General features: G+C 39.3%; 1 protein-coding gene across 7 annotated transcripts in view; it reads left to right on the top strand.

The window, feature by feature from the left end:
- PAM (peptidylglycine alpha-amidating monooxygenase) overlaps positions 1–10,948 on the top strand; it is a 159,304-nt gene extending 148,356 nt beyond the window's left edge. For 5 of the 7 annotated variants that reach the window (XM_083354552.1, XM_083354546.1, XM_083354547.1 and 2 more), the window contains 5 exons: positions 223–322; positions 3,912–3,965; positions 7,205–7,405; positions 8,986–9,042; positions 9,740–10,948. In XM_083354552.1, the coding sequence (XP_083210678.1) occupies positions 223–322; positions 3,912–3,965; positions 7,205–7,405; positions 8,986–9,042; positions 9,740–9,918 (591 nt within the window). In that variant the 3' untranslated portion in view covers positions 9,919–10,948. The remainder of the gene's footprint in view (positions 1–222; positions 323–3,911; positions 3,966–7,204; positions 7,406–8,985; positions 9,043–9,739) is intronic. The other 2 variants (XM_083354549.1, XM_083354550.1) reach the window with 2 other exon arrangements.
- The last annotated feature ends 1,466 nt before the right edge of the window (positions 10,949–12,414 follow it).

The following is a 12,414-nucleotide window of genomic DNA, read 5'->3' as shown; positions in this document are numbered from 1 at the left end:
TTTTGCAGAATGAAATCTCTCCAGAGTCTTCCACTTACAGTTAAAAAGTATATTTTGTTGCTTCCTCAACCATATCCCTGCTATAAATCTTCCACAATTTATACAAATTATGATTAAAAGTTCAAACACTGTTTGTCGGATTCCTGTAATTCTGCATCTTGAATTACTGAATAATTTCCAATGTCTTCCTTATTTTAATATGTTGGCTATTTACCTCCTCAGAATTTTGAGATGCCACATGACATTGTTGCTTCAGAAGACAGAACGGTATATGTTGGTGATGCTCATGCCAACACGGTATGGAAATTTACATCCACAGAAAGTAAGATATTGTTGCCTTATATCATCAAAGCATTAATATGTCCAAATAAAAAGAAGATATTCTTAAAGCTGCTATACATTACGTCTTCCATCTTGCCACCCCCTGCCGTGGGGGTACGGAGCCAATTAGATGGTACCGCCCCAGACGCTTAATGGATCCTGATAGATTCCAAGCGGCGCTGGGGTCCCCACCTGCCTCCATTGCTCACAACTCGGCGGATGCCTTAGTGGAAGCCTGGGAAAGGGCAGCCACTGAGGCACTTGACCGGGTTGTACCCTTGCGGCCCCTGACCCGGTGCAGATCCCAGCGAGCTCCATGGTTCTCCAAAGCATCGGAAACGGGGCCTAGAGAGCCGCTGGAGGTCCAGCCGATCTGAATCTGACCGGTTGCGGTTAAGAACCTACATTAGGTCTTATCTCGCAGCGATGAGGGCGGCGAGGTGTAATTACTTCTCTACCCTCATCGCGTCCGCAGATAATCGCCCGGCCGCCCTGTTTAGGGTGACTCACTCCCTTCTTAATCAGGAGGTGAGGGAGGATCCCTTGCAGGGTCATGCCGAGGAATTTAGTCAACATCTGTCGGATAAAATCGCTCGGATTCGGACCAGTTTGGACTCCAGCTGGGCAGAGTCTGGCGATCAGGACACGGGCGGTCCTGTCATTGTTATCTGGGAGGAGTTTGATTCTGTGACCCCTGATGAAGTGGACAGGATTATGGGGAGGCTGAGCTCCACCACATGTTTATTGGATCCGTGCCCTTCTTGGCTGGTTTATGCAGCTAGGGAGAGGACACGAGGCTGGCTCCAGGCGGTTATATCTGCTTCTTTGAGTGAGGGTTATTTCCCCACCGTCTTGAAGGAGGCGGTGGTGAGACCTCTCCTCAAGAAGCCTGCCTTGGACCCAGCTGTATTGAACAACTTTCGTCCAGTCTCCAACCTTCGCTTTCTTGCGAAGGTTGTTGAGAGTGTGGTGGCTCATCAGCTCCCTCTGGTCCTGGATGAAGCGGATTATCTGGACCCTTACCAATCGGGTTTCAGGCCCGGGTACAGCACGGAGATGGCATTGGTCGCTCTGGTGAATGATCTCTGGAGGGCTCGGGATAGGGGATATTCCTCTGTCCTAGTCCTATTAGACCTCTCGGCGGCTTTCGATACCATTCACCATGGTATCCTGCTGCGGCGTCTCAGGGGATTGGGAGTGGGAGGCACAGTTTTTCAGTGGTTCTCCTCCTATCTCCTGGGACGCTCGCAGTCGGTGTTGGCAGGGGGGCAGAGGTCGACCCCTAGGACTCTCGCTTGTGGAGTTCCTCAGGGGTCGGTCCTCTCGCCTCTCCTGTTCAACATCTACATGAAACCGCGGGGTGAGATCATTCGTGGTTTTGGAGTTGGGTATCATCAATATGCCGATGATACCCAACTTTTTATTTCGACCCCAAACCACCCCAGTGATGCCCTCGCTGTGATGTCCCGTTGCCTGGAGGCGGTTCGGGTCTGGATGGGGAGGAACAGACTTCAACTCAACCCTGACAAGACTGAGTGGCTGTACATTCCAGCATCCCGGGACATTCAAAATGTTCCATCGCTTTCTATGGGGGATGAGCTCTTTCCCCCTGTGGATAGGGCTTGCAACTTGGGAGTCCTCCTAGATTCACGACTTACTCTGGAAGATCATATAGTGGCCGTGACTAGGGGGGCTTTTGCCCAGGTTCGCCTGGTGCGCCAGTTGCGGCCCTATCTGGACCGGGATGCCCTGTGTACGGTCACTCATGCGCTCGTGACCTCTCGCCTAGACTATTGTAATGCTCTCTACATGGGGCTTCCCTTGAAGACTACTCGGAGGCTCCAACTGGTACAGAATGCAGCCACGAGAGCTGTCTTGGGAGTTTCCCGGTACTCCCATGTTACACCTTTGCTCCGCGAGCTACATTGGTTACCAGTTGTCTTCCGGGTAAGGTTCAAGGTCTTGGTTATGATCTTTAAGTCCTTACATGGCATGGGTCCGGGATACCTCGAGGACCACCTGCTGCCGGCGTCAACTCCCCTCCGCCCTGTGCGTGCCCACAGAGAGGGCCTCCTCAGGGTGCCTCCGGTCAGGGAATGTCGACTGGTGGCCCCCAGGGGGAGGGCCTTCTCTGTGGGTGCTCCGGCATTATGGAACCAACTGCCGGTTGAGCTCCGGACGGCATCGGACCTTCGATCCTTCTGTCGCGGGTTGAAGACCCATTTATTTGAATTAGCTGGTCTGGCCTGATAGGGGTATATGGGTTTTTAATTGGTTTTTTATTATTTTATCATTGTTGTATTTTAATTGGGCATTGGTTTAATTTTCTTTTAATTTTTGTACTGCTATTTATATATGCCCTGTGAACCGCCCTGAGTCCCTTAGGGAGAAGGGCGGTATAGAAATCTCAATAAAATAAAATAAATAAATAAAAATAAATAAATAAATAATACATGTGGGGCAAGATTCTTGTAAAATGGTTGTAATGCTATTTGACAGATTAACGAAGGATTTTGGTTCCCCTAAAGTTCTATTTTGTTAAGGTGTTTGTGAAACCCCAGATGATTTTTAAAAAGTTATCATTGTTCTGTACATGCAGTCATATTTTGTTTTTAAATTATATTTGTAATGTTTTAAACTGTCCAGAGTTTTAGCTTATAAATGTTTGTTCCCCATATTTCTCAGAAGCCTTATGAAACTACTGTCAATTAAAATGTGGTTAATACACAGTTATTCTTTTTCAGTGACTATTGGTAAGGAAAAGTAATGCTTTGAATCATCAGAGCTAGACTAAGTGAGTCTAAACTTGTAATCAAATCCAAACAAGACCAACGGGGATTGTTACTTTTGCTCTTTTAGAGATTCACCAAGATGATTTGCAATATTAAATGCTGTGTTGCCATGTGTGGCTTTATGATCTTGTTAAAGAGAGTTCTTCAACCCAGGTTGTTTCTTAGCATCTGGCATGCAATGTCCATTGACAGGCCAGCTGAGAATCGTAGTCACTCTGCTGTGCAAATGGTTTGATTTTCATTTTCCTGTGCCACTTTCGCATCTTGTTAACCTAAATAAGTTGTACCCACTGGAATATTTACTGTCACTTGGTCATTGAAGTTGGCACTAGTTCTTGGCTGAAAGTGTCTCTCAGTATCTGGCTTAAAGTCTTCAAGGGATTATTCTATTGTAGATATTTTTCTCATTTTATATTTTTTCAAAGCATAATAAAACAACAAAATGAAGAAATTTGAAAGCAGAAATAGGTAAGAATGAAAGAACTAAAAGGATTCCCTGATCACAATTTTTGTGATTGTTATAAATCTTCTGCCAACCTATTACACGCCAAGAATAAATGTTTTGTGCTGACATTTTGGTTTATATTTCTGATTTCCTGGGTAGAAAACCTTTCATTATTTATTCTGAAAGAAATGTACTACTTACTGCATACTACTTATAGTATGACCCCTGCTATGCTAGAGCTGTTGCGCATTCTTATACTTGGAACATCAATTATGTATCACAACTGGTGACCATTACTGGTTCAATGAATCATAGACATCACAGTGTTTCAAAAGCAATTTCTGTGTTTTCAGAAATGGAGCATCGGTCTGTTAAAAAGGCTGGGATTGAAATACAGGAAATAAAAGGTTAGTCTTTATTTCTCCCATTTAGGCTTATGGAAAGATGCTGCTTCTGTGTAGGAATGTGCAAAGTGCTGTAATTGAAAACAATCTGACCACAAAGAAGCTGTTCTGATTTCCCTGATTTTGTGTTTTGAGTTTAATTTAAAGATTGGAACAAAACTCAGGCATGAAATGGAACTTGTTTGTTTCGAGAACAATTGCTTTGAGCGTTGCAACTGTTCTGAGCATTGTGATCACCAATTGTTTTGTAACTTATGCGTGAATTCTCTTTGAAGACATCCATCCCCAAAGCATCAAGAATGTTTTGTACTTTCTAGTTTGCAAGCAATGCCCTAAGTGTTCCATATTGCCCTGAACTAGAGCTGCAGAGCAATAGAAAGACTAAATGTTGATGTGTGACAGTGTAGTTTGAAGACTAGTTGTCCCAGCCTTTCCATTGTTATTTTCCAACAATTGGGAGTGGGGGTAGACTGGCTTTGGTCTGCACAATTCTTGAGATTGGCTTGTAAAACTCAGAGCCAGCAAAGCCTCAACATACAACACAGGAGTTCCCTTCTAAAATATGCAGTCTCTAATATGTTTGGAAGGGGGAAGCTTGGCTTGGAAACACTATATCTGAGAAGACAAGAGTGTATTCACTGACAATAAATTGAATGTGAGCCAGCAGTAGGAGACAGGGTGAGTACAGTTCTGGGCTGCATTAGAAGAAACGTCATGTCTAAGATGTCTGATTCTGCTGTTCTCAGTTCTTGTGAGACTAAAGCAAGAGTATTCTGTGTTGATTCTGGGTGCCACATTTCCAGAAGGATATTGACTAAATAGAGAGGGATCAAATGAGGTCAAGGAAAATAAAACAGGAAGTTAAGGTCTTGCACTGAATAACAGATTGAAGGAACTTGGAAAGTTCCCCTTGCAAAAAAGATGGTTAAATGGAGATACGATGTGCAAGTACATAAAAGGAAGTTACAGAAACGATAGTAATTATTTTCCATGGCTGCAGAAGCTAGGGCTAGAATTAATAGCAGCTATTTACATTTAAGTATAAGAAGAAGAAGGAAAAACTTCTGATGTTAGACTTGTATAAAGTGGAACAGTATACAGTAGTGGCAAAAATTGTGGAAACCTTTTGGGAAAAGTTTATTTTTGAGGCTTGATGGTTAATAACAGCACTTTTTTGGAGTAGCACCATAAACTTTTATATCAGTGGAAAGTTAATTTCATCAAGAATGTAATGCAACATAGTTTGCTCAATTATCTGTACTGTATTCTATGAAAAGTTATAAGCCAAATAACCAGAAAAAGGAAACACAACTTGTTTAGGTTGATATCAGGTAGCTTTTCTTCATCTGATTGTAGCCAATGAGCGTGAGTGTTTAGAGAGCCAATCAGGTGTCATCTTGTTTTGGCAATGAGCCAATCAGATCACAGTTATTGATGTCATGTATTGAAGCTGACAGGAGGACATTTGTCAGTGTGTAATGTGATCACTATCAAGTTGGTTGGGTTTTTTTGTGTTCCTTCATTTAGTGAGCTAAAATGTAATAAAATTAAAGTAATGGTGCAAAGAGTTGACTGGTTGCCCAGAAAATGATGTAAAATAGTATTATTAAGTGAACAAGGCTACAGTTATAAAGAAATTAGAAGAAAAATTGGTGGAAACTTAACCAAGGTGGCATTTCTACTGTACGCTTTTTCCAAAAGGTTTCCACAATTTTGGCCACTACTGTAGCTGTAGAGGATGTAGATCAGATATGTCAAACATGTGACGTTGCACAACGTATCAGGAGAGTTTTGCCATTGCCAGCAATGGGGTGGGCGTGGCTTCCGGGTGACGCGTCCGGCCCACAGGCCGGCAGTTTGACACCCAGTTGTAAATTCTGTATTTTTGGAGATCTACAGCTGTCTCTTATTAGTAGTCTAATTGTGTTTCCTACACACTGCTGAAGATTAGACTAGATTATCCTTGCAAAATGACATTCTGTGATTATATAGATGCTTGTCTGGAAAATACTTGTGCATGTGAAATAAAAGGATATAACTTGACACACATGCTTTTGTTAAATATTAAATTGAATGATCAGCTTCATTTAGGCAATGAGTTACAACCACTGATAGGAACTAAGTGTCCTTGGTCCAAAAAGTATGACAGTAGGAGAATGGACTAGAATGAATGAATTATAAGGAGGAGAACATTAAGAGAATAATACTGTTATTTCTAAAATCCTTATGAAGTTTGTTTTAATCATGTATTATTTATAGTACTCTGAAAAAGGATATGATTTGGCCACTGGAAAGGAATCTAGTATAAAGTAACAGCAGTATTTTATAGTGGTAAAGGTAAAGGTAAAGGTTCCCCCGCACATGCGTGCTAGTAGTTTCCGATTCTAGGAGCCGGTGCTCATCTCCATTTCAAAGCCGAAGAGCCAGCGCTTCTCCGAGGACGTCTCCGTGGTCATGTGACTGGCATGACTAGACGCCAAAGGCACACGGAATGCTGTTACCTTCCCACTGTAGTGGTCCCTATTTTTCTACTTGCATTTTTACGTGCTTTCGGACTGCTAGGTTGGCAGAAGCTGGGACGAGTAACAGGTGCTCACTCTGTTACGTGGCACTCGGGATTTGACCCACCAAACTGCCGACCTTCTGATTGACAAGCTCAGCGTCCTAACCCACTGAGCCACCATGTTACGTAGTCATAAAAACAACATTTGCATAGAATCATGTGGTAAAGATTCATCCTCTTTCTCTTCCATCTGTTTTGGTCTTTTTGGACTGGCCACAAACATAGGATTCAAAGTCACACATTCCTATCTATAGTACTGTAGAGCTCACCACACCTACAGATTGTTGAAGAACAAACTTTATAAATTGATTGTGAAGATAAATAAACAGTCTTTCGTTTTACGCACAAAGAATGAATATTAACAAGTAAAGTTCTCTCTGTTTAGCAAGCCTTGATTACAAATCCATCATGTATCTACCAAAGACAATTAACAGAAATTTCTACCAATCACATGAGGCACTTGAGAGGAATTGCAAACAATTGATTGCACAGTCAATAATTTTGACTTTCTGTTAGGAAGTTATCATACTTGCCCTCTTCAAGGCAAGTATCTGAAAGCTGGTATTTAAAAGCGGCAATAGGTGTTCTGAAATGAACTGTTATATTGTAGCAGATTCTGCATGGCTCAATTAAGACAGAATTAATCTGTCTTTAATCTCTTCTTCTCTCCAACAAAAAGCAGAGGCAATTATAGAAGGCACGCTGACAAAGAAACCTACATCAAAAGAATTTTTAAGGAAAGAAGAAAGACATCAAGTTGTCCAGCAGGCTACCAGTTCTGTTTCTTTTCTTCTTATTACAACACTTCTAATTATTCCAGTAGTTGTCCTTTTGGCAATTGCCATGTTTATTTGGTGGAGAAAGACAAGAATCTATGGAGGTAATTAATCTGTGTTTAACCTGGTAACAAGCATATAAATACCTTTATAACGTAGAAGAACTTCAAAAATGTTTATTTCCCACTGCCGCAGCATAGTCAATTTCTGATTATGTTAACTGACTGCAAAAAACACAATGTGGGATCTTTGTCCTGAGAAATCAGGATGTGTTGTAATGTTCTCGTTTATATTCAGTTAAGTTTTCAATTAGGATGAATGTTACTGTGGTATCTGGGATGAGTTTATGGCATTGCTTATTATGAAAGGGAATATATATGTCTACTGCATAAAAAGGATTGTTGGAATGGTCTTGCTGTTTTATTTAGCTTTTCCTGAACAAGACAGAATGGAAACCATTCCTTCAGATGTTTCTCCTGTATTTGTTAGAATCTATTCTGGCATTGATTCTCTCTGTGCCAGCCAAAGACAGCTACTTTCTGTTTTAACCTCTCATAAAACTGTGCTTGCAAGGCTCCAAAATTATAGCAGCAGTTAACTTGTGTGCACTAAAAATACACACAGCTGCAGCAAAGGTAAAAGCATACTGTTAAAATCTGTTCCCTAGCCAGCTCTATAAACATGTTGGTGCAATTATTAAGCATTAAGAATTGCATTTGTGGACGAATGCCTTTTTAAACTCCATACCAGTTCTTTAAGGAAAGGCCGCTTCAAGTGTGCTTTTGAGTAGAAAAGGGATGAAAGCACGTAAGATGTCTAATCCTCTCATCGCCTTTATTAGGCCACAAATGCCTTTTCTTCCTATGTTCTCCTATAGGCCTCAAAAACCCATTAATTGTTGTCAAAATTCACCATCAGAGTTTATTTCCAAATTTGAACATTACTTTTAAAGCTTTAAATTTCAGTTTTGAATGGATGATTAGTAACAGAAATACACTCTTTCCTTTTTTATGCTCTTTTTTTGTGTATTTCTCCTCCCAAACACTGTATAATGTACATATATTACCCTTGGACTGAAAATTATTGCCCCCAACTGAACATATAAAATGTTTTGAGTAAGTGTAATTTTTATGAGGAAAGTCATACTTTATGCAAGAAACAGTTTGTAATCAAAATCGACCTTACAAGCTTAGATTCACAAATATTACATGCAGTTTTCTCTCCCAAGTATGAAATTTTCCAGAAAAAAGTATTTTAAATATCTGAAGTTGAAAGTTTATTAACTTTTTTAAGATAGCTTGAATACTATATTACAAAAACCAACTTAGTTTTGATAAATTTAAAAGGCTGTGTGTTTGTGTGTGAGAGAGAAAGAAAAGATGGATATCCATTATGAATTAACTGGTGTCTATTATAAAAAGAAATTAAAACAATTTATATTGTTTCAGCTTACTAGTTTGACTTCATTTTTTCAGGGACACCATAAAAAGTATCAATCAGAAAAGGTGGTTTTTATGTTTGGCTTGATAAGTAAAATATAGTTCAAGGAATCAGTGGCAACTAGAATCATTTGTAAATCACAGCCTTAATGGTAATATTCTACATAGTCTTCTTTCTCTTCCATGTTTTGCTTCATGTAATTTCATTTTAAAATTTAATTTACATTTGTCTCTCAATCTTATAGCTGATGTTGATCATAAACATGATTCAAGCTCAGGTAGAATTTTGGGCAGATTTAGAGGTAAGTACAATAAAAGAACTAGTGTTGCCTTTCTAAAACTTAGATGTTATTTCCCTTGCATGTTCTCTTATATACGTTGTCTTTCCTCTGATAATGAATCCAGCAGTTACTCCTGATGAGAAAGCTGTAATGATGTTAGTGAGTCATCTACTTATATACCAGACAAAGCCTTTGGGAATTGATGATTTCTTAGAGGAACATAGCCAAAGCAAAGAACAGGACTAAGAAATTGATTTCTTTTCCCCAGACCTGACCTTTATCTAAAATGAAGAAAAATAGTAGTAGTTTCTGTCAGCCTAAATTCTAAATATCTCTGAGCTAATTTTAAGCAAGGAGGGACAAAGGGTTAGAGAAAAGAGAAAGCAAAGCCTATTATACCTCATAGTCATAACTCTGCTTTGTGCTTGTATCATGTCTCACTTGACAAGAAATAGGAAGAGGGTACATGTTGCCTTTGGTTGAGAGATCAGAAGACAGTTCAATGTCTTTTAAGGTGTCCCTTGAAGTTGACTAGAAGGAGCTGATAAGCTGAAAAAGTTGAAACCCGAAAAACCAAAATAATAATGTATGGTAACTAACGTCTTTTTGTAAGCCACCCAGAATTACTCTGTGGTAAGATGGGAAGCCAATATATTCAGTAATAAATACAAAAATGTCTGAAAGATGAACCTCGTCCTAAAGTTGATTTCCATTGCAGGAAAAGGTAGCGGAGGCCTCAATCTTGGGAATTTCTTCGCAAGCCGTGCAGGTTACAGTCGAAAAGGGTTTGACAGACTTAGTACCGAAGGGAGTGATCAGGAAAAAGAGGATGCCACAGATTCAGAAGAGGAAGAACCTGTCCCTCAGCCTCCAGCGATACCGTCATCTTCTTCCTGAAACTGGCCTTTAATTGTTACATGATCCGAGTCTACAGAGATTGCCAGATTTAGCACGTTTTAAGATTTTACGTATTTAATTGTAAACTGTACTAGTCCTTTGTGAGGCTGTACACAGATTAATTTTGGTTTTGTTCTTTCCTTCCCTCCCCTTTTGCTTCAGTTCAGTTTTGGAGTGTGAACATTTCCTACCAGTGCCATTGTTTTATGTGAACCTTTTAATAAAGCAGAGCAATCCCACTTTATTGCAGTAATGCTTTAAAATGCTTTAAAAATAGTAATATTTACTCATTTCAATGAGGGACCATCTCTATATTTGTAAATAAGTCCCAGCCTCAGCTTTAAGAATACTTTTGGTTTCCAGTTTTTCTTTGGTGCCTTTTCACTTTTGATGCCCTTAATCTATCACAGAACAGAGAGAACACAGTGCCACAATGAAACAGAGCCACTAAATCTCCTATTTTTTAAAAAATAATATCACAAGTATTCTATTACTTTAAGGGAAAGATTTTTAAAAAAAGTCTCTATTTATAATTGGATCTTCTTTTTCCTTCTCTTCCTTCTTGCTCAGACTTTGTGTGTTTCCAGGATGTCTTATTTTTAGATGGCTATACTGTTAGAACACTATTTTCAGAAGCTGAATGTAACTTGTGTAATAAAGTGTTCGCAGAGCATCAACTGTCAAAGTGGAATTTTTGCATTTCGGGTGAAGGGGAAATGTTTTTGGAAACAGCTCAGTTTAAAAAAAAAACCACCAATCCCCCAAAAAGCTACAAAACATTTTTTTAAAAAAACACAGTTAACTGAAAAGATGACTCAAATGGTATTTTGTATGAAAGAAGATATTTTATTAAGGAGTGTTTTTTTTAAAAAGAGGAAAAAAAGCAAGTCAAAAAGTTAAATTCCATTACCTGTATAAATTCATGTTGTTGGGAGGGTTTTTGTTTTTTTGTTTTGTTTTTTTTTAAATCTGGCCTGTATATTTATCTTCCAGGGCAGATACCAAAATAAAACATTGCCGGAACAGGAAATGTGTGTCAACTTGCAAAGAACTGTTTTATTTCCTGTATATTTTCCCAGTTATACCATATAGCCCACATATGATTATCATGTCGGCTTGTTTTAAAATTTGGCATTTTAAAGCACTTTAGAATGCTCAAAATATTTAATTGATATATATTCCAATAGTTCAAGCAGCAACCAATATTCTTCATATTGCATATGAGTTAAATATCAAAAAGGAAATTCATGGCAAATGTATTATTTAGGCAGGTCTACTCAGAAGCAAGTCTCATTGTGAGAACAATTTTTTTTTCAGTCCCAGTTTATTTCACTACTGAAAAAATGTGTGTATTGATACATCATTAATATACTTGTATTATGTATCATACATAGGCTGTATGTTTCTACAGAATCCAATTTGAGAATTAGAACAAGAAAGTAGGTCAAAAGTACACCCATTCCAAACTGTTCCCTTGATTTAATTTGTTCTTCTTTTTCAACACAATTGTAACCTCAGGAATGTTTTTCTTTTTTCTTTTAAGCTATATGTACAAATCTTTGTTATGCTTTTCCTTCTCTTTTAGGTTAGTATTACTACTACTGAAGTATCTTTCCATACAAGCATTTATGTGACTAGGCCAGTGATGGCGAACCTTTTAGAGACCGAGTGCCCAAACTGCAAGCCAAAACCCACTTATGTATCATCGGGTGCCGGGTGGGTGTGGCCCTTTGGGTGGGTGTGGCCAATTGGATGAGCGTGACTGCAGTGGTAGCTGCAGACTGGGTGAGACTAAAAAGTTCAATCAATCAATTCCAACTTTGCAAGTTCTTTTTTCCCCACAAGAAGTTGGTTAATTGAACCTTTTTTGGGGGGTACATGGCGGCAGAGGCCTAAAGGGAAAAGGTTTTATAAAACCCAGCTGAAAGCCTAGGACTGGGTGACGGCATGCGTGCCCACAGAAAGGGCTCTGCATGCCACCTGTGGCACCCGTGCCATGGGTTCGCCACCACGGGACTAGGTAAACACAACAATATTTTATAATCACATTTCCAATGTTGGTGGAAATCTTTGAATATCTTCAGATGCAGGCTTAATAAGGGCTTTCTTCTTGGATCACATGACCATTCTATAATATGCTTCTTTTTAGCTTCTTTGGCTTAAGAATCTCAAGGCCCCTTTCTATGTTGGTGGGTTCATCTAATCTCCAGTGAGAGTGCTACATCCATCTTGTAGGAGAAGCTCCATTGCATATTCCATACTAGGTTTCTCTGACAGACAACAGTAGACTCTTCTCTTGTATTTCATAATCTTAAGAAATAAAATTAAATGTTTAAAAATGTTCTTTTTCAAAAAAAATTCTGGCCACCTCTGTTTTAACGAAGGAACAAGGGGTCCCATGCAAAATCCTCCACAAAGAGAGTAGAGATCAGAAAGTCTAATTCTGAAACCTTTCTATCTTTGCTGAGGATTGCATTATATTAATATAATTTTAAG

This window comes from Vipera ursinii (genome assembly GCF_947247035.1).
Source record: "Vipera ursinii genome assembly, chromosome: 2".
NCBI lineage: Eukaryota > Metazoa > Chordata > Lepidosauria > Squamata > Viperidae > Vipera > Vipera ursinii.
Note: the sequence above shows the minus strand (reverse complement) of the source record. Positions and strands in the feature narration are given on the sequence as shown.